General features: G+C 48.8%; 1 protein-coding gene across 3 annotated transcripts; it reads right to left on the reverse strand.

Annotated features, from left to right (window-relative positions):
• Positions 1 to 431: 431 nt before the first annotated feature.
• NR2F2 (nuclear receptor subfamily 2 group F member 2) lies at positions 432 to 16,657 on the reverse strand. 3 transcript variants are annotated; one of them, XM_086958086.1, is made up of 3 exons: positions 16,470 to 16,657; positions 7,377 to 7,904; positions 432 to 3,185 (listed from the first exon to the last, which is right to left on the reverse strand). In XM_086958086.1, exons 1-3 carry the CDS (start codon positions 16,510 to 16,512, stop codon positions 2,911 to 2,913), a joined length of 846 nt encoding a protein of 281 aa, XP_086814212.1. In that variant the 5' UTR covers positions 16,513 to 16,657; the 3' UTR covers positions 432 to 2,910. The 3 variants fall into 3 exon arrangements, with proteins under 3 accessions (XP_086814212.1, XP_086814210.1, XP_086814209.1); XM_086958084.1 differs by lacking the exon at positions 16,470 to 16,657 and adding an exon at positions 9,494 to 10,540; XM_086958083.1 differs by lacking the exon at positions 16,470 to 16,657 and adding an exon at positions 9,494 to 10,044 and having other exon boundaries at positions 7,377 to 7,925.
• Between the last annotated feature and the right edge of the window lie 9,467 nt (positions 16,658 to 26,124).

The raw sequence follows: 26,124 nt of genomic DNA on the forward strand, positions 1-26,124 counted from the left end.
CAGTGTTCATTTGTCGAAAAAAATAAAAATACTTTAGTAAATAAAAAATCGGTGAATGTAAGTAAAACAGATCAGACGGAAACCAGAAAGGGTGGTGGGGGAGGGGAGGAGGGAAGGGACACTTACAGGGAAAGAGTCGCCATGTTTTGCAGCTTTAAAAATCTCGTCAAATTCACACAAGACAAGCCCTGCAGACCAGCCTCCCCGCCTTTGTCCCATTTCAATTGCTGGGGAGAGCTTTTGTTCTAACCCAGCGTGAAAAGAAAAACTTTCTTTAAATGCCATAAACTCAGACCAAGCCGGCATCTATAAACACATCTTCTCAGTGAATCCCCAAAGCACACCCCTGTTTTTGGGTGAAGACACCATTTTCGCGAATCTGCACTTTGTAAACACTGCTCACAGTGGAAGGAGGCAAGGACACAGAGGAAGACGTTTGATTTGAAAATCATAAATTATAATTTAATACCAATAACAATTTACAACAAATGCTTTGTTTACAATAGGCTAACACAAAACAAACGAGAAGATATCCTGTGTTTTAGTCGTAATATAAACTTCACATACTCACATGTCACTTGCAATAGAAAAAGCTAGCTCTAAAGTCAGCAATACCCTTCAATATTATTTTATTTATATATGTATATATGTATATAAAGAAGCCGTGGGTCGGATGTAAAACTACTTTTCAAAATCACAATCATACATTATATTTTTTTGTTCTGGTCCGGAGTGCCTATTTGGATCAAGCTGCAAACCAGTGTGCGTTTGCTTGACTTTTAGGACATTGCCCCTCGTTGATTGTGGTGAGGGCTGACATGACACAATACTGTTCGCACGTGTGTGGCAGAGAGCCGTCTCAAATGAGGACATGACGGCAAGCTTCCCTACACCAAGCATCTGCTGCAGACCCAAACAAAAAAAATAGAAGCAAATTCGCTGAAAAAATAGCTTCCCCTCCAAACCAGCTCACCCTGTTCAGTTTCTTGATTATTATTACAAGGGCTATATACTAAATGCACAGATTGCATTTACACAATCAAAAATGTACATGTATATATACATATATATCTCAGATTTAAAATATGGTGATGACCTGCTGTCATGCTTTCACAGTCTAATGTAGAAAAGGAGGCATATGTGGGTCGTATGTACATTAAAAAAAACCTTCAGTGCTAAGTCACTAAGTTTTGAAGCCCTCCCAACAGCTACGACGATGAACGGGGACCGTACAATAAAGTTGAAATCACACACAGGTTTGAAAAGGGGCTCTGAAAAGATCTGACCTATATTTACAAATACTGCTTTTAGCTTGCACGAGTGAGCTTGTGCCTGTGACTCTGAAATGTACAAACACATGGCATGTTTATTATCAGAAAACGAGATACTGATCCCACGCTTTGAAATACTTTTCACAACAATACCTTCGCTATGCAGGCACTTAAGTGTGACAAATATAAGGGCCTTTTTCTGCAAAGTCCTGGTTAGGTAGCAGGAGGGCGAGTTATGTGAATGGGGAGGTTCACAACAACGCAGTAAAACACTGTCTTCTGGGTCAGAGATAATACCATTTATTTTTTTAATCCCTCCCCCATGTTCAGTAGGCAAATTAACTACCACCCGCAAGCCAGTGGGCAAACTGTGTGTGGCAATCAAATAATTTGGGAACCTAGAAATAAATACTAAAAAATAAACCAAGGGATACTTCTGATTCCCTCTTAGTCCGAAAGACATTCGTGGCATCCAAGCAACTTTCAGATATTAAATAATGTTTTAATTTCTAAATGCTTTTCAGGTATTTTTTTTCTTCAGAATATAACACACAACTCGACCTGACAGTCTAGTTATTATAACGTTTACAGTATTTCATTAAATGCTGCACTTAAAAAACTCAGTCTTTAACACAAAACTGCTTGTCTGAAATATTGAACCAATCACAGTATCTATAAGTGCCAACAGTGTTATTTGTCATGCTGATGTCAATTGTATTTTTAAAGGGAAAAATATCAACATGTATAATACAAAGTGTTTGCAGAAATACAAACAGTTGTGGGCTTGGATAGCAGCCAAGGTGGAACCCAGTTGAAATTCCAAAAGAAATATTCAAATTGTCATTCAATGTCATACTGTGTCTTAGACACCACCCTCTTTACGAACAGAAGTCCAATTTTTAATGTGTTTATCAGATTATGGACAGCCTATTGGGCAATTTATGTGACGTGAGTGGTTCATTTGGGGAGTTTAAAATTATAGCTCTCAGCTGTCACAAAATTTAGAAGGGTCATCACATATAAGTGCGCATTCACTGCATCTCTCATTTTGAGTCCCACGGAATTTCCTATGATATTTTTATGAACTGTGTTTTAGTTCTTGCAGAACACATATATTTTAAGGATACCATTTTCTATTTTTAAAAAAGAAGCCAAGATTATATCAAAAAAGTATTACTTGAACCACAGAATAAACTGGTTTGGAACCAGAAAAATACAAAAAAACAGCTATAGATACATGGACACAGGACAATTAGGAATTTGGAAAAAAAAGACTTACTTTTTCCTCTTTGCTAATTTTCTTCAAATCTCCTTAAATGCACTTTTAGCGATATTTTTTAAAAGTTTACAAAAAAGATTAATTTCTTTCCTTTTTTTTTACAAAAATGATAAGTAGCAAGTTGTTGTGAACGACACAGGAGTTTTTGTTTTCAGTCTGTAAAAGTTCAATAACAAGTCTTTTTTTCACTTCACAGTCCATTAAATTGTTCCCCTCTCTCTCGTCTTCTCGTAAACGTGTTGTAACAGCGTTATTTTTAATTTTGATTTCTCCTTGCTTAGCAGGAGGACTTCAAGCAAACTGACCCCAAAGTCTGTATATTGTCCTCTCGTGTTCCTGTTTTTCTCGTGCAGTGTCTGTTTACTGGATAGACATGTAAGGCCAGTTAAAACTGCTGCCAGACAGTAACATATCTCTTATTAGGGTCTCTATGGGGGTTTTACCTACCAAGCGGACGAAAAAAAGTTGTTCTATGACCGAAGAAGAGACGGTACGGAGGGATGGCAGGCGAAGCAAAAGCTTTCCAAAGCGGGTGGGCTGGTTGGGGTACTGGCTCCTGACATACTCCTCCAGGGCACACTGGGACTTCTCCTGCAAACTTTCTACGTGGGCTACATCGGACAGGCCACAGGCATCTGAGGGAAAAAGATACAAAATATGCAGTCATCACTTTTGAAAGATTTGAAGGGAAAAAAGCAGTCATCAGATGCGTTAGGGGTGAGTAAGGCAGTCATTGACACACACACAGGGCTGCTTAATTGAGTCTGAAGGCCTCGGTGGGCGACCGAAAACACCATTCACGTTCAGTAGAAACATTTTGCAGAAATGCTGTTTTGTTCGAGCTGGGGCGGGCTTGGAGGGCAGAGTAAGGAGGGAACCTACCGGTGGCACAAGGCAAAGGTTCGAACCCAGCCTGGCAGCAGGGGAGGCTGCAGTGTAAACCCCCATTGTTGTTTAGGGGGGCTTAGCTGCAAGGGGCAGCGATCGGCCTCACTCCCCGGATTCACGAAGAGCTTCTCAGAAGGCCGATCAGCGTTTTTTCCCCTTTCTACTTTGAAACTGACTTAAGTGGCGCTTTTAAGGGGGTCTTGTCAGTTTACTCTATTCAGGGGCAGCCATGCACACCGTGATCTCTCTCTTCAGTTCAGCCGACTTTTTTTCAGAAGTATCCCCGGTCGAATGTGTACTTTTTTTCTAGTGGGTGGGTTGCGGGTAAGAAGGGAGAATTAAAGAGAAATTGGTCGAGAAATATAAACAAAGCAAACAAGAAAAGGCGCCCGCGTTAAATCGGAGGCGTCTGGGCACAGCTCACAGGCTGTGACCAGGCTCGCCAGTGTGCTGCCCCCGGCAGCGCTCAGACATGCCGGCTGCTCCCCACACCCTCCAACGCCACTGGAAACAGAGAAAAGCCTGTCCTTATCTGTCTTCTAGCCACCTACATTTAGGGTCCTAAGCGGCCTGAAGCATGTGTGAACCCTGCTTCTTAAAACGCGTCGCTAACTGAGAGGCAATTTGCATACCCTGCACAGCAGGCCCCGTGCTTTCCAAACAGCGCTAAATCACCCCTAAGCAACTCCAGGCTCTGTCAGCTCTCCGAGGCTGTGCTAGCGAGGCTCCCCCGACCAAGAACTCGGAGAAATGCGAACTGTTCTACACAAAGAAGAGAGGATGTTTTAATGATTAACTGGTCACAATTAAAGGGCGTACTATTTTTAAATGTGCAAACAGTGTATAAAAAATAAAAAAAATATAGCGCGATTCACAGTGCAAGAACTAGATGACTTTAAAGAAATGACATGGGTCTTAAACAAAGCAGGGGGAGAGTTTGTGAATCGCGTGCCCCCATATCGGCTCCGGCTTAAAAGCTCCGATGAACCATTGCCGTGCACTGCCAGGCCCAGCCCCAGTGACTGGTACGACCCCCGTGGCCAGTGATTCTCACAAAGAAACCAACGGTAAACCTGGACGTCTCCACCCCTCCTGCCCAGCCAAGCTTTTTACATTCACAGCAGTGACAGGGTGAAGGCTTCAAAATGACTGCCCACGCCCATCATTTCTATCAGAGGCAGGACTCCGAAAGGGCACCCTGCACCAGGCCTCATTACATATCCTAGCATTGCCGGATTTGCATACAACAGGATGTGGCCTCGGGTTTACTTTCTTGGGGAAGTACTATACAGCGCCTCGACTCGAAACAATGTAGTGCTGAGGCGGGATGTCCCAGGTATTATCCAATGACCCCTCGTCAGCAGTTTCAGTTTATTGGGGAAGAAACCGGCTTTATGCTCATGCACAAAAGTGGCTTGTTAAAAGCGTTTTACATGTTTACAAAGTATTCATGAATTATGCGACTTTTTGGAGTGCTCTTCAGTGTGTAGGGTTAGACTAAGAGAATGTCCACATGATATGTGCACATCTTAAGTTCCATCTAGGGAACAAGTGAGTGCTCTGCGCGTGTGGCTGGCTGGATGGATGGATGGATAGAGATAGAGACATAATTGAATCTGTTACAGCATGGCTTTCTCTTGCACTTCAGTGCAAAGGCTTGCAAATCTATACATTTTATAGTGTTCCATTCTAAGGGGACTTATGTCCAATAAACTCATATTAATCTGCGCACCATGGAGGCAAAGGGCTGCTATGATCGGGTCAGGCCTTGTAATTAAATGCCCTACGTCTGAATGTTTACTTTTCGTCAGGGAGTGCTGGGCGCCCAGTATAAAGCTTGCCTGGGATCTGTTGCCCCCTTCATGTTTACATTTTTACGATGGCCACATTGAGTTGTTTCGAAGGGCAGTGGTGGTTAATTAAATGCTGCAATACTAGTGTGCGTGTCTTTGACATGTTGTATGGGCTGGGTATCCCATAATCTACATAATAATGTATATATTTACAATATGCCTAATATACATGGCAACTGTGGTAGAACATCCTTTATTATAAGTGGGTATTCTTTAAATAGGCATGTACCCTGTGCCAATGTTTATCATGCTTTTTCCTATAAGTGAAAAGGTGTGCGCGTATTTCCTTTAGAGGGGCGTACGTTCAAGGGCATCCCAAACCTATAAAGCGAGGACGTGTACACGGAGCATGTTTACAATGTCACGCTTTGTAATGGCATAGGGACCTGCCTGTCCTTTGGAGGGGCACTTTACATGGGTATTCTTTGGAGGGAGCATGCTCGGGGCATGATTTAAACTGCGTGCGTGTACGGTAGCTGACAGATGTGGCAAGCATGTACACGAATGGCCCTTGGAGAGGCACACGGGCAGGTGGATCCGTGCACTGATACATGCACAGTGGTATTTGTATATGCACGAATGTGTTTTTAGTGGGGACCTTGCGCATGGATGTCATTTACATGGCGCTTATGCACCCGCGAGGGCAAAGCTATCCTTTAGGACTGGCATGCACGAATGTATAATTTAGGGGATTAGGTGTACACGTTTTTCGAGTTTAGGAGGCACATGTACATGGTTGTCTTTTACGGCTAACATGTACAAGTGTTTCTTTATAGAGTCATGTGCGGTGGTGTCCTTCAGGTGGTCAGGAATAGACGTTTATCTTTGTGGGGTGGCACATGTATATGCTTATCTTTGATGGGTGGTACATGTGCACGCCTATCTATAAGGGGTGGCACATGCGTATCTTGGAGGGGTGGAATATGCTTATCTTTGAGGGGTAGCACATGTATATGTTTATCTTTGAGGTGTGGAACATATATATGCTTATCTTTGAGGGGCGGTACATGTGTACGCTTATCTTTAGAGGGTTGGTACATGTGCACGCTTATCTTTGAGGAGTGGTATATGTGCACGCTTATCTTTGAGGGGTGGCACATACTTATCTTTGAGGGGCGGTGCATGTGCACGCTTATCTTTGAGGGGTAGCTCATGCTTATCTTTGAGGTGTGGAAAAAGCTCATCTTTTTAGCACATGCTTAAATTTGAGGGGTGGAAAATGCTTAACTTTGAGGGGTGGCACATGCTTATCTTTGAGGTGGAAATGCTTATCTTGAGGGATGGCACGTGTGCAAGCTTATCTCTGAGGAGTGGGGCATGCATATCTTTGAGAGGTGGCACATGGGCACGCTTATCTTTGAGGGGGAAATGCTCATCTTTGGGGAGTGGCACATGTGCACGCTTATCTTTGAGGAGTAGGACTGCATATCTTTGAGGGGTGGCACATGCATACACGTCTCTTTGAGGGTGGTACATGTGCACGCTTGTCTTTGAGGAGTAGGACTGCATATCTTTGAGGGGTGGCACATACACACACGTCTCTTTGAGGGTGGTACATGTGCACGCTTGTCTTTGAGGAGTGGGACATGCATATCTTTGAGAGGTGGTACGTGTGCACACTTCTCTTTGAGGGTGGTACATTTGCAAGCTTATCTCTGAGGATTGGGACATGCATATCTTTGAGAAGTGGGACATTTGACATGGGCACGCTAATCTTTGAGGGGTGGCACATGTGCACGCTTATCTTTGAGGAGTGGGACATGCATATCTTTGAGAGGTGGTACGTGTGCACACATCTCTTTGAGTGTGGTACATGTGCACGCTTATCTCTGAGAGGTGGTACGTGTGCACACTTCTCTTTGAGGGTGGTACACGTGCACGCTTATCTCTGAGGAGTAGGGCATGCTTATCTTTAAGGGTGGTACACGTGCACGCTTATCTCTGATGAGGGGGACATGCATATATCTGAGGGTGGCGCATGCACACGCTTCTCTTTAAGGTGTGGCACATGCCCACGTTTCTCTTGGATGGGCGCAGGGTTCCCACTTGCAGTCTAGCCCCCTCCCACAAGCCCGGGGTCCTTACCTGACGTGAAGAGCACGATGGCCTTGAGGCAGCTGTACTCGGCCGAGTCCACGTGCAGCGCCTTCAGCTTCTCCACCTGCTCCTGGAAGATCCGTATGTGGTCCATGAAGGCCACCACCCGGTCGGCGGACATGGGCGAGGCGTGCAGGCCGGCGGCGGCCAGCAGGGGCGCCACGTGCAGGGGCATGGAGCACTGGGCGGCGTTGAGCACGAAGAGCTCGCTCCAGGTCAGCCGCAGCAGGGCCACCTGGTCCGTGATCTGCAGGTCGGGGAAGAAGGGGATGTTTCGGGCCCACTCCACGGCGCTGAAGAGCATGCGGGCGGCCAGCTCGCAGATGTTCTCGATGCCCATGATGTTGTTGGGCTGCATGCACTGGCTGCCGAAGCGGGACGTGGGGTAGGGCTCGGCCCGCAGCAGCAGCGAGATATATCCGGAGAGGTAGGAGTGGCAGTTCAGAGGGTCCCCGTTGGTCAAGGCGAACTGGCCGTGAGTGGGCTGTGTGGGTGGCATTCTGCCCCTCTGGACGGCTGCAGTGAATAAAGAAGAAACTGCAGCAATTAATACCTGAATTGTGCTGGGAACCTACACGCAACAAACACACACAGCCTGCCTGCCCTCCATGGCTGGAGAGGGCATTGCGACTTCTGCCCCCTGCTTTACAAGCATACAGACAAGCCATGCACACACTGTCCCCAAAACTGCACCCACTCCCCTCGACTAAACAGCATTTTCCCCTTAAAATATAATTCTGCTGTGAATTATTCGCGAAACACTTCCTGTTTCCCTATGTAAACACAGATCAATTTCCCACGGTCGGTGTTTCAATCCTCTTTTACGTCTCCTTCTTTTCTACAAAAAAAGTGTTTTTTTTCTGGCATCATATTTCTTCGCAGCCCCGGGCATTAGCCCCAACTGTCTGGCTGCGGCTATCTTCACACCCTCATTGTATTTTCTATACATGAAGCACGCCAAAAAGCAGAACAGAAAATAACATTCCGAGTTCGTCTCCACGCGCTGATCAGCTGCTGCCTGGCTGCGAGGCCTTTCATTTTGCTTTCGCATTTGCATGGGGAGACAGACAGACAGTTACGCGAGGGAAAGGGGGATTCTGCAGACAAAAGGAAGCGGGAGGGCGAGGAGCCAGCCGAAAAGGCTTTGGGGTGCTTGGGTTCAAGCTGGGCCCTTTGAACGTTTAAGCACAGTTACTGTTGCAAAAAAACGTACAAAGAAAGCCCGGGCACTTCCCTCACCCTTAACCTACATAACAGCAGAGCTGCTGGAACACGCCACGACCACTCTCGAAATTCCTTGTACAGCTCACGTTTCCCCCCACCCTCCCGGGCTAAATTAGTATCAGTGCGACCCAACTTTGCTGCACGGTTGCTGGGTGCGAATCCACCCGCCACCTCGCAAAACGAGCCGAGCTGGGCTGACGACACAGATGCATGTCGGGCGTTTAAAAATAAAACAGGATTTTAAAATGCAGGATCAGACAAAAGCCAAAGGAGGGGGCGAGGGGAGAGCCATGCTGGCTGCAGGGAGGGCGGGTTTGCCTGCGGTGTGTTAGGCGTGCAGTGCAAAGCTGACACATGGGCAGCCGGGCTGTAATCTGAACCATCTCTCAGCTCCCTTTTACAAGATGACATTCTCGGGCGAAGAAAGAGGGGGTGGGGTATGGATAATGTAAAAGGCGAGCGACAGAGCAAACCACTTTCGCTTCTGCTGTGGGTGTTTGCATGTAAACAGTGCGGAAACACACAGGGGGATAAAGCACTAAACAAAACGTATGCCAGACACAAAGTCAAGAAAGCACACACAAGGACAGCGGGAAGACAAACACAAGAAACACTGGCGCACAAGGGGAATAAAATACCGAGATAGGGTCAAGCACATGTTAAAGTGAAACCGAAAGGAACATGCTGATTACAGATGTCACTGGGAGCAGCGTGGAGCGGACTGTCTCCCCTCGCCAATATTTTATAGAAAGTTAAGTTACCCAAACCCTCTTAATCTGCTTTTCTCTCCTCCCAGACTCTAAGGGTTTAAGGCAAACACAAAACAGGAATTGGAGCGGGATGGGGTGGAAAAGGCTGGAAAACAAATGAAATCCCAATACCTTCCCGTCTCATGCCCACTTTGAGGCACTTCTTGAGGCGGCAGTACTGGCACTGGTTCCGGTGGTGCTGGTCGATGGGGCAGTTCCTGTTGGCCCGGCACGTGTAGCTGAGGTTCCGCCGCACGCTGCGCTTGAAGAAGCTCTTGCAGCCCTCGCACGTGAACTGCCCGTAGTGCTTGCCGCTGGACTTGTCCCCACACACCACGCACTCAATGTGCTGCTGCTGCTGCTGCTTGTCCCCCTGGCCCTGCTGGCTAGACTGGTTCGAAGGGTTGGACTGCGAGGTCGGGTTCGGGGGCCCCACGTGCCCCGGGGTCTGTGGGGCTCCGCCGGGGGGGCCAGGGGGCCCCTGCGAGGGCTGTGTTCCCTGGGTGACTGGCACATCGTCCTGGGGGTCTCGCCAGGCGCCGACTACCATTGCCATATCTCTGGGGCACCGTTCTCAAACTTCGTGGTCCACCTTCTTGTGTCGGGCTGGGGTCCTCGCCGTCCTCCCCCAGGTCACCTGGCAGTCTGTGGAGATGAGAGGAGCCCCAGAGCGGGGGTGCGGAGGCAGCGGTCTGCGGAGCAGGGGCGAGGACCTTTCAGAGCCGCGGAGCAGCGCGGGAGGGCAGCAGGGTACCAGGGGGCCGGGTCCAGGACTGCGCAGCCTCAGCCATGAGCAGGGGCGAGCGCTCGGAGTGGTGCTCTCACTGGCGCCTCAGCCGGTCCTCCCGCAGCTCAGAGGTCCAAGCGCACCGCCAGCCCCGGCTGCTTCTTCCTGGGAAGCGCTCAGCCCCGAATGGCATGCACAGGAAGGAGTCCAGCCTGGCGAGGATGGAGGGGGTGGGGGCATGAGAAGAGGGAGCTCACCACCGCCAGAACATCCTCCAGGCTCCAGTTAAAAAAAAAAACACAATGCAAAAAAATATAAGACAGGCAGAGAATGGAGCAAGGGGGAATCAAAGGGTTCCAGGATGCTAAGGAGGGGGCTCGGCGGCGGGCTCTGCGCTTTGGAGGAGCAGCCTGGCAGAGTGCTTTCTCTCCCAGCCGCTCACAGAGCTCTCTATATAGTGAACTTTGACACGACTGCTGCAACTTAGCACACGTTGCCATGGCGACGGCTCGCCTTATAAGGAAGGAGGCTGTGTTTGACTGGCCAGGGCAGCCGACCCTCCCCTCGCCAGCTATTGGCCCGGCTGCTTTGAGTGGCTGCTGACTGCCGAGGGCTGCCACGGAGCCCTGCCTGGTCCTAACGCGAGATCCTGCGTGCCTTGTCTCAGATCGGGACTGATATCACAAATAAATAAATAAACACAAAAATGTGCATATGCATTTTACATAAGTTATGTTTTTCACGTATGCCTCTTAGCAACGCCAAGATGCAGGCTGATAGTGGCGGGGAGGGGTAACATATTAAATACACTCTAACAAGAATCAGGTTGTCCATGCACAACATATTGCACAAACGGCATTCATTTCAAGTGCATGAACCTTAATACAAACGTGTGCGCAGGGTCCATAATGGAGGTCTCGTGCCCCTCCGAACAGCCTGTGGTGACCCGCTGGCGGCAGGTGGGTGGGGTGAGAGGGCCAGAGGGCTCTCAGCGGAGTGACACTTCCCAGCAGAGGTTAGACCAAGTGCACGCGGGGGCAGAGCCTTCACTGCAGCAGTGCTCCGAGGCGGCGTCTGCAAGCGGCTGCCACGCACTTCAAGGGGCTCGGGCCCTTCACCGGGGAGCAGAGGTCCCTGCGCGGGGTGCTTACAAGGGCGGGGGTGCTCCCAGCCTGCTTCATAGCTAAGATAAGCCCACAGGGGTCAGTGGGAAAACAGGTTCTGTGACCGTTAAGGACCCGAGGACCTTCCGCGGTCAAAGTCCAACTTAAATGCTGTGGTTGAAATGTCGAGGGGGTGTATGTGTCATGGTAAGGAGGGCCTGTGCGGACATCCGTCAAAGTGATGTGGGAAGAGTGAGGCAAATATGTATAGATTATCACAGGCGCGGAGAGATAGATAGATAGATAGATAGATAGATAGATAGATAGATAGATAGATAGATAGATAGATAGAGATAGAGAGAGAGAGAGATAGATAGATAGATAGATAGATAGATAGATAGATAGATAGATAGAGAGAGAGATAGATAGATGATAGATAGATAGATAGATAGATAGATAGATAGATAGATAGATAGATAGATAGATAGATTAACATAGCCCAGGCAAATATCTGTTCACTTCCCCAATAGTACAGCATTTATATGTATAACATGCCCATTCACATATATTTGTCGGCATAACATATTCATAAATATGTAGGAAAACCTATCTCTATTGCATCTCTAGTTTCATGTACTTGTTTTTAGCCTCTACTTAATCAATCTTTCTTTCTTTCTTTCTTTCCTTCTTTCTTTCTTTCCTTCTTTCTTTCCTTCTTTCCTTCCTTCCTTCCTTCTTTCCTTCCTTCCTTCTTTCCTCCATGCTCTCGCATGCATACTTTCATTATACACGTTGACTTCTGTATACGGTGTACACTGATATATTCGAGCATCTTCTCTTGTGACTCACTCCCGGTTTGCATATTTACATTTAAAACTGATTTTCTGTTTCGTGCCTCTCACCCACAATGGTGATAGTTTTTTAATTCACAAAAGTATGCACACAGGCGAGGACCGAGAATTTTCGGTGCAGCTCACACGACTCCCAAATTCACCGGCTCTGTTGTTTCCGTGCAGCATAGACTGGTCGAGGGTCGTGAGAGCGCGCCCCGGCTGTGCCCGCAGAGAGAGCCGCCTTTCCAGCGGCGGGCAGGGGTCGCGCCTCTGCCACTCTGGGCGCCCGGCATACAATGGCCGTTCTGCACCCTGAATGCATGTGATACCTGCCAGGATGCGGCAACCCGAGGCCAGGAGTCCACAACCCGAGGTCCTCCACACAGTTAACCGCGAACTGCGAGAAGATGGAGCAATCCACCGAGCGCCAGTATTTTAGTATTTTCGTGTCTGTAACCGAGATCCAGCAAACTATTACCAGCGAACCCGCATGCTTCTAGCCGAGACACAGCATACTGTTTCCAGAGCCCACCATACTGTTAACAAAGGCCCTGCACCCTTCTAACAGAGGTAAAACATACTGTCACTGTTGACTGGGGGGGCGCATACCGCTCACTCAGGTCCAGGATCATTCTAGCAAACTCCAAGTATAATGAATACATGCGGCCAGAGTACCTCGAGCAGAGGCCGAGCATGCCGCAGCCGAGGTCCCATCCGCATACTGCTGCCCGAGGTCCAGCATAGTGCTGCCCTGGCCCGACGTCGTGCGACCTGAACTCCAGCACTGTTATACGTCGTCCAGGATACCGCTATTAAATATAAAACCACTGGTACCAGAGGTCCAATATTCTCCTACCCTAAGTCCAGTATACTTTTACCCTAAGTCCAGTATACTTTTACCCTAGGTCCAGTATACTCCTACCCTAGGTCCAGCATACTTCTACCCTAGGTCCAGTATACTCTTACCCTAGGTCCAGTATACTTCTACCCGAGGTCCAGTATACTCCTACCCTAAGTCCAGTATACTTCTACCCTAGGTCCAGTATACTCCTACCCTAGGTCCAATATACTCCTACCCTAAATCCAGTATACTTCTACCCTAAGTCCAGTATACTTCTACCCTAGGGCCAGTATACTCCTACCCTAGGTCCATTTTACACCTACCCTAGGTCTAGTATACTCTTACCCGAGGTCCAGTATAATTCTACCCGAGGTCCAGTATACTCCCGAGGTCCAGTATAATTCTACCCGAGATCCAGTATACTCCTCCCCGAGGTCCTACCCGAGGTCCAGTATAATTCTACCCGAGGACCAGTATACTCCTCCCCGAGGTCCTACCCGAGGTCCAGTATAATTCTACCCGAGGTCCAGTATACTCCTACCCGAGTTCCAGTATACCCCTACCCGAGGTCCAGTATAATTCTACCCGAGGTCCAGTATACTGCTACCCGAGGTCCAGTATACCCCTACCCGAGGTCCAGTATAATTCTACCCGAGGTCCAGTATACTGCTACCCGAGGTCCAGTATACTGCTACCCGAGGTCCAGTATACTCCTACCCGAGGTCCAGTATAATTCTACCCGAGGTCCAGTATACTGCTACCCGAGGTCCAGTATACTGCTACCCGAGGTCCAGTATACTCCTACCCGAGGTCCAGTATACTGCTACCCGAGGTCCAGTATACTTCTACCAGAGGTCCAGTATACTCCTACCCGAGGTGCAGTATACTCCTACCCGAGGTCCAGTATACTTCTACCAGAGGTCCAGTATACTCCTACCCGAGGTCCAGTATACTCCTACCGTAGGTCCAGTATAATTCTACCCTAGGTCCAGTATAGTCCTGCCTGAGTTCCAGTATACTCGTGCCCGGGGTCCAATATAGTGCTACATTGCATTCTGACTGCAGCGGATATAAGTTAGTGATTAGTTCTATATTCCTTCTCCGATGCTGACAGATGGAAACATGGCCAAACCGTGCAATTATACCATCTATAATAACACCTACGCAAGTATGTAATTAAACATACACTCAGACACACACACGCATATATATGTATGTATGCATTATACATATATACACATATATATGTATAATGCATATTTACCTTTCCTGTCCTCTCTAAAGCGAACTCCTATCTACCACTAAAACTGATTTTCTCCTGCATCCTCTCAACTTCAGAGCAGCGATCGCCGATATAAACCCCTGTATTCGGTTGTTATAATGCCGAACAAACTCTCTTCAAAAAGCAGCAAAGACTCTGTGCGAACGGCGATGTGCAGCGCGCGACGAGGCACGCCGGACACAGGGTCCAAGCACGGGCAATATAAACACTTCGAACCTAACCAGAAGGTGTGCTGTGGCTTTGAAATGTTTCAGGAGGCGCCTCATCCCTTCATTCCCTATATTGATAAGTAGAAAGTGCGTCATATAAAATACACAGAGGCACGTCCAGTTTTCACTGCGCGGAGTCCTGAAAGGCCTTCACTAGGTCTCACAGGAAATGTAGTATGAGTGAAAATAATAATTTTAAAATCAGTAAACGCCCCCTGACCTCACCCCCCCCCCCAAAAATGACATTCACTCCAGTTACAGAATACAGCATATGAAAAAAATCCAATTTTTATACGAACACTTAGGAGATGTCTGTACTTATGTGACTGTTAATTGAATCATTGTCGTCTGAGCACAGACAATGCACAGCCACATTTGTCACATATAAACAGCCACGTTTCTCGAATTTCATGCTTTGCTTGCCTTTATGACACAAATCACTACTCCATTGCTGCTTTTAATTCAACATCTACACTGCACGGTGTCAACACCGGCCGCTCGGAGGGTGAAGGGTATTTTGTTGTCATGCTGAAGGAAAATCTCAAAAAGGAGGTAAAACCAGAGAAAGCCAGGCCGTCAGCAGCGAAGCACCCTGCTCACAAAGAGAACACTCCTTTATTTAGCTCGGGTGAGGCGCGGCTTTTACGCCGCACTGGGGTCTTGGCTCCAGTGTATTTTTGCAACCTTCTTTCCTACATTGTTCCTTTACATGTCGGGAAGCCTGGCCGTGGTAGGAAACTGCTTCAGCAGAATTGAGCACGCTGACTACCTGAAAGCAAATTGTGCATCCCTGCTTCTGCTTAAGCAGCGCAGTGTTCAGGCTGCGGCGCTGTGAGTGGCAGGGCGTGGGTCAGTGCGTGACAATGCGTGGGTAAATGCGTGGCAGGACGTGGGTCAATGCGTGACAGGGCGTGGGTCAGAACTCTGGCTTCATCCCAAACCCATCGGATGCAAGGTGGGAAGTCGGGTGCCTTTGAGTCTCTCCTCTCAGTGAATCCAGGCAGTGTGTGCTGCCCTCCCCCCTCCCCCCACCACCACACTCTGGAGAGCCCCGCGAATAGTGGAGAGTGACTCCCATTGTGCGCCTCTGAACTTCCATGTCAATGTCATTTTTACCCACTAGCTTGTGGTACTTTGAAAAGCACCAGGGGCTGTCAGGGCGGGATCCTCTGACACAATGTGCAGCGCTAAATCAGAGAAAAGGCTGTGGTGGGGGCGGGGGTGTAGTAATCTGCAGAAGGTTGGGAGAAGTACAGTATCTGTCTGCCCCCTAGTGTATGCCTCTCATCCGCCTCAAACTCAACTTCCAAAGGAAAAAAAGCTGATTCTTGAATGAAAACGGCGTTTGCTTTGCCATCTATCCGGGGACAGAGAGGGGGGGGGGGGGGGGGGGACTTGTGCACATCCGAACTAGTCTTTTTTCAAAGAATCTGGGGTCCAATGAACTTTTGTGGACACATGCAGGACGGGACTGGACCGGAGATGTCCTTCTGTCTACGGCAGGAGTCAGGGTTCCGCGGATCCCGCGCCTTGCTGCTCGAGAAAGCCCGGGCTGGGAGGTAGAGAGGCTGAGAGGAGCCGGCGCCTCCGACGGGGCTGCCTGCCTCCCAACGCGGTGCACAGAGACCCCACACGTGCCCGCCCCTGCCGCCACCCGGCCGCACAGGTGAGTCCCTTCAAATCGATTATCGATCTGGCGCTCGCGATGTATCAGACCCACGCCCAACCTCCCCCCACACCACAACCACCGCTCCCCAAACCCAGCTTCACCCACCAGCACCCCCACGCCTCACACAGTCTGCAGGGCTCACAAAAGCAACACTCGTACTGCAAATATGAATGCTCAGAAGTGAGTCGACTTTTTGCAAACATCGCAGTCTCGGGGTAAAGCAGTTCAGCGGACTGGGTCCGGGCGCAGCTTCCTTGCATGCACCTAAATATTCCCAGAACTGAAGTGCCGCGCACAATCTGAGCACTGCCCGGCACTTGCAGGTGAGGAAATGCAGAGGCGACTACACGCACTTCTAAGCTTCACCCAGAGAGAGTGGCCGCGCGCACTGAAGCACCAGAAAGGCGAAATAAGGAAAAAAGGAAATTATAAAAGCAGACATACCAAAAACATATTTTCCTTGCTCCGCGTCCCACATGGCTTGCATCTTCGCTCTAAACTCTGGATAGCCCTTTTTAGTTGGGCAGGTGAAACGTGGCTGGTGCCCGCACCTGGAAAAAGACGTGCGCCTTTTGGAAAACACACAGTCGTCCTTTTCTGTGTTTATTTAGTAGATCGCACAAACTGATCGGGGGAGGGGTAGGGAAGTAAAGCAGGCTGCTGCAGCCTTGCAGGAAGGAGAGGAAAGGTGAAAAGAGAATCCCTCCAGCCCAGAGGGGGCTGCTCCCCGTGTGATATTTGGCACCCGGGCGGGCTCTGAGCAGGCTGGCGCTATAACTTTAAAAGCGCAGGGTTTCCAGGAGCTGCGCCCATGGCTGGCGAGGAATGCCTGCCGCGCCTTTAAGAATCCCCCTACAGCTCCCTAGGTAACAGATGCCTCGCACTGCTCCCGCCGCCCATAGCACGCCTTAGAAGGAAGGGAGCGCTGCTCCGCTCTGCGGCGGGGCTGGCAAAACAAGGCAGACTTTGGGAGGAACCCTGCCCAGCTGGGGGGGAGAGAGAGAGAGAGAGAGGGAAAAAAAGCTGTAACTTAATGAGTTTGGGAGACAGATGTATTGTAATAACAAGAGGCCCGCTGATGCAAGGGAACTGGGACCTGCCCGGGAAGAAAGTAGGGAGGCGCAAAATAATGTGTTGGGTGCCTGGTGCAGCGTTTACTGATGTAAGGGAACAACATGTTGACTGTTAGGGTCTGCGTGTGTGTGCGCGCGGATGTGCGTATGTACACACACACACAAACACACATATATATATATAATCATACATATATATGTATTAGTTTGTGTATATACATTTACATGTTGATATACATGTGGGAGCATATATATATATATCCCCTTCCCATGTGTGTGTGTTATGTGTACATGTATGTATATATATATATATATATATATATATATATATATATATATATATATATATATATACACACAAATGTACTGGAAGAGATGCAGACAAGACATGCTGACAGAAGCATACTCAACATACATATGAATATTGCAGTTGCGAAAAATAAGTTTCTTTCCCTCTTGTTCTCTGCCTCTCTCTTTTCACACACACATTTTCTTTTTTCTCTTTCTCTCTCTTTCTCTCTCTCTCTCCTTCTCTCATGATGCAAGAGTCACTGTCTGCATAGCCTTCCTTAGGAGAGCCTGTTCTTCGCCTTCACACCCCCACACTCCCTCGAGTTACCTGCCTGTCATGCACATCGAGCTGCCCCCCAAAATCGTAACAACGCACACTACCAACCCCAGTAACTATCGAGAACACACCAGACTGGCGGTGGCAGTGTGGCAAAGCTTTTACCAAGGAATTCTGTTTTTTCTGAGGGGGAAGGAAATTGCGTTTTTAATTTCTTTAAGCAAACTGTTGTGTTAGGGTGTGTGTCAGCCTTGACAAATGGTGCAAACGTTCTTCGCACTCCTTGTCCTTGCCTGTAATAGGAATTAAGTTAAACACACTTCTGCATGCTAATTGCATGTTTACTGGCTAATGGAAATTACAAATGGTTTTCGCCACCTCAAACGAGGACGGCAGCCCACGACGAGCCTGTAATTAAATACTTTGAGGGAAACATAACTCACGGTATTGATCAGACGAGGGTAAATCTTTTAACTGTTCATTAATACTGTAAATATGCTGTACAACAAAGCTGTCATTGTTGTGGGGGTAATCAGTGCATGTGGTATGGACGAGGCAGCCCTGCTGCAGGAGATAACGTGTTCTGTCTGTCTCTTTGCCAGGGGGGACATTGCAGTCACAAAAGCCCCACACACCAGCCTGGCATTAATAATGAAGCTATGATGAAACGCACGTGGTGCGTCTTTAGATGTGTGCCCCCCGCCTTTCCACCCCTCCAGAAAGACAAGCGTCACTTTTAAAACTATAGATGCTCCACATATAATCATTGCGTACATACTTATATCTTTCATATATTTTACACTGGGCCTGCGGTGGCGGGCGTCAGTGAACTTATACCATAAAAGCAGTGCAAATCACACAATTCCAGAAAAAAAGATATATATGTGTGTGTATATATATATATATGTATATATATATATATATATATATATATATATATATATATATATATATATATATATATATATATATATATATATATATATATAATCACGTTTATGTACACACGTGTATACTATATCATGTATATATATATATATACATACACAGACGTGTGTGTGTGTGTGTATGTGTGTGTGTGTGTGGACAGACAGCGAGAGAGAGATTAAGAACACAGCAGTTCATGGCTTAGACAACAGAAAAAAAAGTGTTTTTCCCTGTCTTCAGCTTACAGAGTCGATGTTCGGGAGCAGTTGTAGATCAGGTCTTTTAAACTTTGGCCCGACTTGTGACGATAGCTGCAACTCTGATCCCAGAGGTCAAAGGTGATCACGTTCCTAACCCCTCACAGAAACGAGAGAGCTGGGTTATGAACAAACAGTGCACTTCGTCTAGTCGTCTTGGAGTCAGAATTCGTCAAAGTTGGTCGGTTCCGTTTTTAGGGATCCGGGTTCGTCTCGAGAGGGCTTCGTTAAAGCACATATCTCTTCCCAGAGACTTGAATTCTGTGCTCAGGAATCTCCAGCGTCCCCGGGCTTTGTCTTAGAAGGAAAGGGACCCTGAATGGTGTGAAAGGGAGCGAGGGGGTCGCTTCCAATCGATTTCGCTTGTCTTCGCGGTCTTCGCGGATCAGCGCCCTTCAATGGACTCGTAGGTGCTCTGTCAAGCACAAACCGGGCGACATTTTCGAGCCGTGTCCTGACTCACCACAATAACACAATGCTACTGGGTGCGTGTGCCCGTATACACAGCCATACACACAAGGAGAGCTACGCACACTTGTAGGCACATAGATGTATGTATACCTTTCTTCCATTTCTGTACATGCATGCACGTTTATATCTCTGTCTGTGTGCGCGTGCCTGAGCACCCCTTTACATGTCTGCACGCCTAAATGGAAAGCAACATTTAGATATGAAACCCACTCTCTAAATATGCTTGCATGCTTATGTGTTCATAAAAGTTCAAAACGGAGACATGTAAGTACATTTGGTGTATGGCCTTCAGCAGACCATGCTAGGCGTGCAGGTATGCATACGTAACTAAGAAACTGTCATTGACAGCTGCTTAATTCACAACACGTTTTGGGTCCTCTAACCGCAAACCGAGGGCAGCAACAGGGCCCGAAAAGAGAGCGTGAATGCGAGAGAGAATGACAGGCTGCCGCTGGCATTGTTTCTTCCTATTCTGCCAACTCACCCGCCTGCAGTGCAGGTGAGCACTGCCCTCGAGCACGCGCAGGCCTTTCGGGATAGCAGAGGTGGGACGCCCCCTCCCCCCAGGGGTCACTGCACTCGAGCACGCGCAGGCCTGTTGGGATAGCAGAAGTGGGAGGAGGAACACCCCCTCTCCCCACAGGGATCACTGCACTCGAGCACGCGCAGGCCTGACGGGCTGGCAGAGGTGGGAGGAGGGACATTCCCCCCACCGCCCAGGATCACTGCCCTCGAGCACGCGCAGGTCTGGCCCTAGTCGAGGTAGGAGGAGGGACATTCTCCCCTCCTCCCCAGGGATCGCTGCACTGGAGCAGGCAAAGGTCTAGCCAGGTAGACGAGGTGTAAGGAGGGACATTCTCCCCTCCCCAAGGATCACTGCTCTGGAGCGCGCACACGCGCACAGGCAGGGTCTGGGCCTTTGGCATGGGCCAGCTGGGTCCAGGGAGCCAATATTCCGAGGGGCACACGTAGCTGTGTGCATTAAGGTTATGTTAACAGCAGCGCCCTTCCCCCAGCCTTGTCACTGCCTGTTCGTTTCTGTCTGATGTGCCAGTTTAAAACTGTTATAGACTTTAGTCCTTCATTACCCTCTGGTGGTCGATGTTTTTAACAGACCATTGCCCCCACTTCCTTGCCCTCCCTCCACCCTCTGACCCCTGCCCGCACACATCAACAAACCCATCATCTGGGTGATGCACGCCCATGCTATGGGCGCTATTTTAGCAAAGGCCCCAGGGATCAGTACATTGAAGAACACACAGGTTTGGCCAGGTGGCAAAGGTGTGAGGGGGCTGGGGACATTCCACCCCCACACCACCCCACTGGGATCAGCTGGGATCGTGTGACCCAGAAACCAGCTCCTCTCGGAGTCCTCTTCCAGCGGCACCTTTTCATCGGTCTCTATTCCTTAATGGCTTTGAACGGGTGACTGCAAGCTCGAGAAGTAGACACGGACACCGATCGATTATTGCTGATGGTTATTCGACCATGTGAAGTGGAGAGAAAACAGCCGGTCTCGCACAGACTTCCGAAGCGCTAGAAAATGCAAACACAGGCCTTTGAGGGGTTAAAGGTCGACACCATTTTGAGTGACACCGAAGAAAAGTCTGTATTTTTCCAGAATAAAATAAACAGAGCAACAGCATAATAAACCGCCATACGAAGGTCAGGTGTGGATTCGTTTCATCCCACAGTGGCAACGTGTGACCTCAAAACAGACCGGAAGCGGAAGTGATACGGTGGCTGCAGGTGCAGATCTATACAAGGGGAAGGTAGTAAACTGGGTGTTATGGGGGCACGGAGCAGAAAAAGAACTAGCGTGGGTCGGAGAGACATGAATGACACATTGAAAAGACGGGTGACATGGGGTGCTTATAACGTCGGCGCTCGGAGAAGAGACATTGTGCATGAAGTGCAGGAGGGGGCCGATGGGGGCTGAGAGAGAGGAGAGGCGGCACTGGGAGAGTCCGAAGAGGTGGCATCGCCCGAGCGGTTTGGGGGACGGGGGTAGTGGGGCATGGGAGAGAGTCTGGTCAAAGGGTATCTAGAGAGGTATATTTGGAGAAGGCTCCTTTGGTAAGGGGGTATTGAGGGAAGGTCGAGAGAGAGAGAGTACAGAAAGAGTGGACGAGGTGTGAGGAGACAACAAGATGAAGGCGTCTGGGAGGGAGGGAGTAAAGGGAGAGTCAGGGACGTAACGCAGGCCCCTGCGGCGCAGAAGGGGAATGCTTGACCCCAACCCTTCAAGTGCTCCCATCCAGCCCAGAACGAATACAGATATGTGAGAAGGGAGTCTGGTAGTGGGCTCTTCGTATTAGGCAGGGGGCGCCGCCATTTTGTGTTACACCACTCGAGAGAGTGTCTACCGTTGGGGCCAGCATTGGAGAGGTGATAGAGTGAGAGGGGCCCAGGAAGAAGAGGGGTTGGGAGGCAGGATACCGAGAGAGGGGGGCTGGCAGAGGGGATACGGGAAGTGGGGTGGGGGGGGGGGGGGTCCTGAGAGACGGAGCCCTGGAAAAGGGGGAGTGGGAGACAGGATTCTGAGAGAGGGTCCCTGGAAGAGAGAATACTGGGAGAGGGGGCCCTGGAAGAGGGATGGGGAGGGGGGGGGTACTAAGAGAGGGGACCCTGGAAGAGAGAATACTGGGAGAGGGGGCCCTGGAAGAGGGTGTGTGGGGGTGGAGGTGGAGGTGGGAGAAGGGATACTAAGAGAGGGGGCCCTGAAAGAGAGAATACTGGGAGAGGGGGCCCTGGAAGAGGGGAAGTGGGAGACGGATACTAAGAGAGTGGGCCTTGGAAGAGGGGGATACTGGGAGAAGGGGCCCTGGAAGGGGTGATATTTGTAGTAGAGGATACTGAAGGGGGTGGGCTGGAAGAGTGGGGGCCAATGGGTGAGTGAGCAGCCGAGGGAGAGGCGTCATTCGAAGCAAATGTTGAAGGTAGGATTATAGTGCAAATGTAGATACATGAAAGCGAGCCCCGGCCACGCGAGAACTCGAGAGAGCCAATCAGAGACGAGAAATGTGCACTAGAACTCTGGAGACCCCCCCCCCCCCCCCCCCCCCCCCCAGAGTCTAGAAGACAGCAGGAGGAGAGACCTCGAGCCTCTGGAGAAATTCTTGTGAGAGACATTACAATGGATAGGCTGGAAAGAAGGGATTACAACACTGGATATACTAAACGAAGGAACACTAAACAGAGACACTTGCAGAGGGGCCACGTTCAACAAGGAGATCATACCAGGGCTCATAGGACCCGGCTTATGGCGCTGAGAAAGAGATCCGCCGAGGAGAACTAGAGAGGGGAGACAGCAATTGGGCAACACAGACGGACGTTTACCTTGTGAGAGTGGATATTAAGAGGGGCCCAGACAGTGCCACTGGGAGGGGTTATTGACTTGGAGAAGATATTGAGAAGTAGAATATTGAGAAAATAGTACAAGATTTGTCGAACTCATTGAGAAGGAGAACGTTATGGGAGAATGGGAGACCCATAGGCAAGTAGAGAGAGGCTATGCCAGATAGATAGATAGATAGATAGATAGATAGATAGATAGATAGATAGATAGATAGATAGATAGATAGATAGATAGATAGATAGATAGATAGATAGAGTGAGAGCAATAGATAGAGTGAGGGCGATAGATAGATAGACTGTGTGAGAGAGCAGAGGCAGGGAAAGTGAGAGGAGAGAAGGGGGTGACAGCGAAAGAGACTGAAAGAGGGAGATACATGAGATGGGAAAAGAAGAGAAAGTGTGTGAGGGAGATGGATAGAGCAGTAGAGAGGGGAGGAGGGGGAGATGGAGAGGGAACGCAGAGACACTGGTGTGTGGGCGCGGAAGAGGGAGAGAGGAAGCAGTGGAGCTACAAGTGATGGAGACTGTAGGAAGAGCGCAGTGTCGGAGCGTGCGCGCGTGAGACGGGGTCTGTGCTCTCTTGCGCGCGCTCATTACTGAGGTGTTGGGATGTCAACAGGCCGAGGCTGTGTAAACACAAGTGTGCCCGGCCTGGCCCTGCCGGTGTCACCGCAAGACGGATCGCGCGCTAGAAGTGGCCCCAGAGTGTCCTTAAAGCAGCCAGAGGCTCCCCCGGACAAAGGGGCCGCCCGCTGGGGCGCTATTGATCGGCCGAGGGGCCGGGGATGTCAACACACTAAATATTTACTGATCACACACTCAGGGCCGCCATGCACCGCGCCTCCGCTGTGAGTGGGCCGGGTAAATCATTCCATTAGTGCGCATCAGGCGCAGCGCACACTCTGGCCGGACGGGCTCTGCGTGTGCGGGGGTGGCGGTGGGGGGGGCGGCAGGTGGGAGGGGGGGGGGGCGTCTACTGGAGCGACTGCAAGGAGTCACAACAGGGCACGCAGGGGCTTCGGGAATGGTATCTCCCGGAGACATGAGAGCTACGCCTGCCTCAGACTCGAGGGAAGCCACCAACGTGCACACGAGAGATGTACAAGGGCGCCTGGGAGCAGGGGCGCAGGCGCAGTGCGAAGGGCACCTACTGATAAAAACGCGCTGTGCACTCAAACAACAAAAACAAAATGCCTTTTGTAATATGTAGATACGTGTACGCACGTGCACCCAAACATCTATACTTTTTTTGGTTGCAGATTTATATAACGCAAACTTAACCTGAAGGTATTGGGGCGCTTTAAGTGAGCACCAGTTTCTACACAAGAACATAATCCATTTGGGTTTGCACGGGGAGATTATGTGGCACAAGGACACAATCATTTTTGGTGGGTATGAGGAGATAATGTGATTTGCCCAGAATCACAGGATGCTGAGCCAAAGCAGAGACTTGAACCCGATTCCCCAGCTCCACAGTCGGCAGCTCTGGCCCTAAGGCCACATCCTATCCTCTACCTATTTAGAATACACGTGTATAGCAACACTATTATGCTTCTTGGCCCCTCATTTGACACAGTCCTCCACGTGTGAACAAACCTCCGCCACCACTACTTTTGAAAGTAAACCCTATTGGCTCCAACTTTAGTTTGTAATCTGTAATTTTTAGTGACTTTATATTCTACAGACATGTAACCATGCGTAACTCTAGTAGTAGAAGATCCTCACCTCTACCATGTTATCTGGAATGTCTGATCTAATGTACTTTGCTCTATTGTAAAGCGCCCTGACACCTCTGGGTACTGTACGCGCTATATAACAGAGCATACAAAATAAACAGAGTATTCTATCCATACGTGCAGTGTGTGCAATGTAGTGTGGAGCTGGGTCTCAGGGCAGCCGGGGCGACCCCTTTGGTGAGTCATAGCCCCCACCAAGTATCATAGTCCATAGCATGTTGTCAGTCAGCCTGCATACATGCTTTCACGCCATGCTAGTTTTGTGAGTAGACTTTAAACATTGCCATGCTCTTTACTGCGAGCACACGTTATATATAAATACCCTTTTTTAAGTGGACACAGAGCACGGGGTTGTAGATGTGTGCACGGCCACAAAATGCCATGAAGAAGGCCTCGTGACTTGGGCCCAGTTGTTCTCCCTGTAGGTGCTTCGCGGTGATCTGGCTGCTTAGTTCTATATATGATCACTGTCCAGTGTGGAAAGGGTTCACGATTCACCAGATAAAGTGGGACATGTTGCCTTCCCCTCCCTCAGCAAAGGTAACAGATCGGAATTCACTCACCGGGTCGGCATGTACGGTTTATGCCATGGTGTTTTTTTTTTTAATGTAAACTGTTTACAAACAACTGTCTTTAACTGCGAAAAGAATTTGCAGGTTGAGATAAAATCCCAATTACTACCCATTGTGAGCATGACCATGTTTGTTTTCTTGTGTTAAGTGATTCTAGAGTGGATTCTGTGAGGCATTAAGCAATGTTATTTTTTTTTAATTAGTTAAGCTCTACTACGGAAATTATATTTGAGTAGCGCCAAAAAAAGTGTGAATCAGTGTTTATTGTGCACTTATTTGAAATAACTTGTTTCGATCCATATTTTTTCACATGTCATAAATAGTATATGTGCGATGTGAAAGGTCAGTGTGATTTGTAATTTACTACCCTTGTTGAATGTGCTCCTTGTGCCTACCCTCAACAAGGGGACAAAATAGCATATTACATACCGTGCATCCAGAAATAGGGTTTTCTTTTATACACACATATATATATATATATTTAAATGTATTTAGCCAAAACCAGTATGTGCAGGGATAATATCCTTTTAAGTAGGCCTCGTGGTGATTAGCAGAATCATTTCTCAGTGCAAAATCATTGGAAAGTGCAATCTGTGAAGCAGCAAACAATGATGTCTCTGTACTGTAACGGTACATGTGTGAATGAACGTTTATTAGTGCACTTGCTCGCTACATATTTTCAAGGTAGTGAACATCAATGTGGTGCAAGACCACTCATTTAATACTACAGTGCAGAGGTCACATTTGACTTATGGCACTCTACCAAAACTGACATGAGAGAACACCTTCCAATGCCTCACAGGTTGCTTGTGAGAATTACTAGCACTGTTAATAGCCCCAGGGCTCTTCATTGTGATTTAAGGCGATGCGTGCATTTGTTGTAATATGTCATATTATGCAGATTGGTCGAGCGCACTAACACTTCGGAGGGTGTTCTGTCGCCGAGCATTAAAAATGTTTTAATAAAACAAGTACACATGAAATAAATGCCATTGCATAATCCATGTATGAGATAAGCAGAGTCTAATGGTCCCCTGCTCCCGTCTGAAATAGCAAAGTAGGGCCATCTTGTTCTGAGTTATTTGCATGCCTCGATGGGTGCCAGGCTGGAAGGGTGCAGGGCGAGGAACACGGGGAG

The sequence above is a fragment of the Lissotriton vulgaris genome, chromosome 2_1 (genome assembly GCF_964263255.1).
Source record: "Lissotriton vulgaris chromosome 2_1, aLisVul1.2, whole genome shotgun sequence".
NCBI classification, from domain to species: domain Eukaryota; kingdom Metazoa; phylum Chordata; class Amphibia; order Caudata; family Salamandridae; genus Lissotriton; species Lissotriton vulgaris.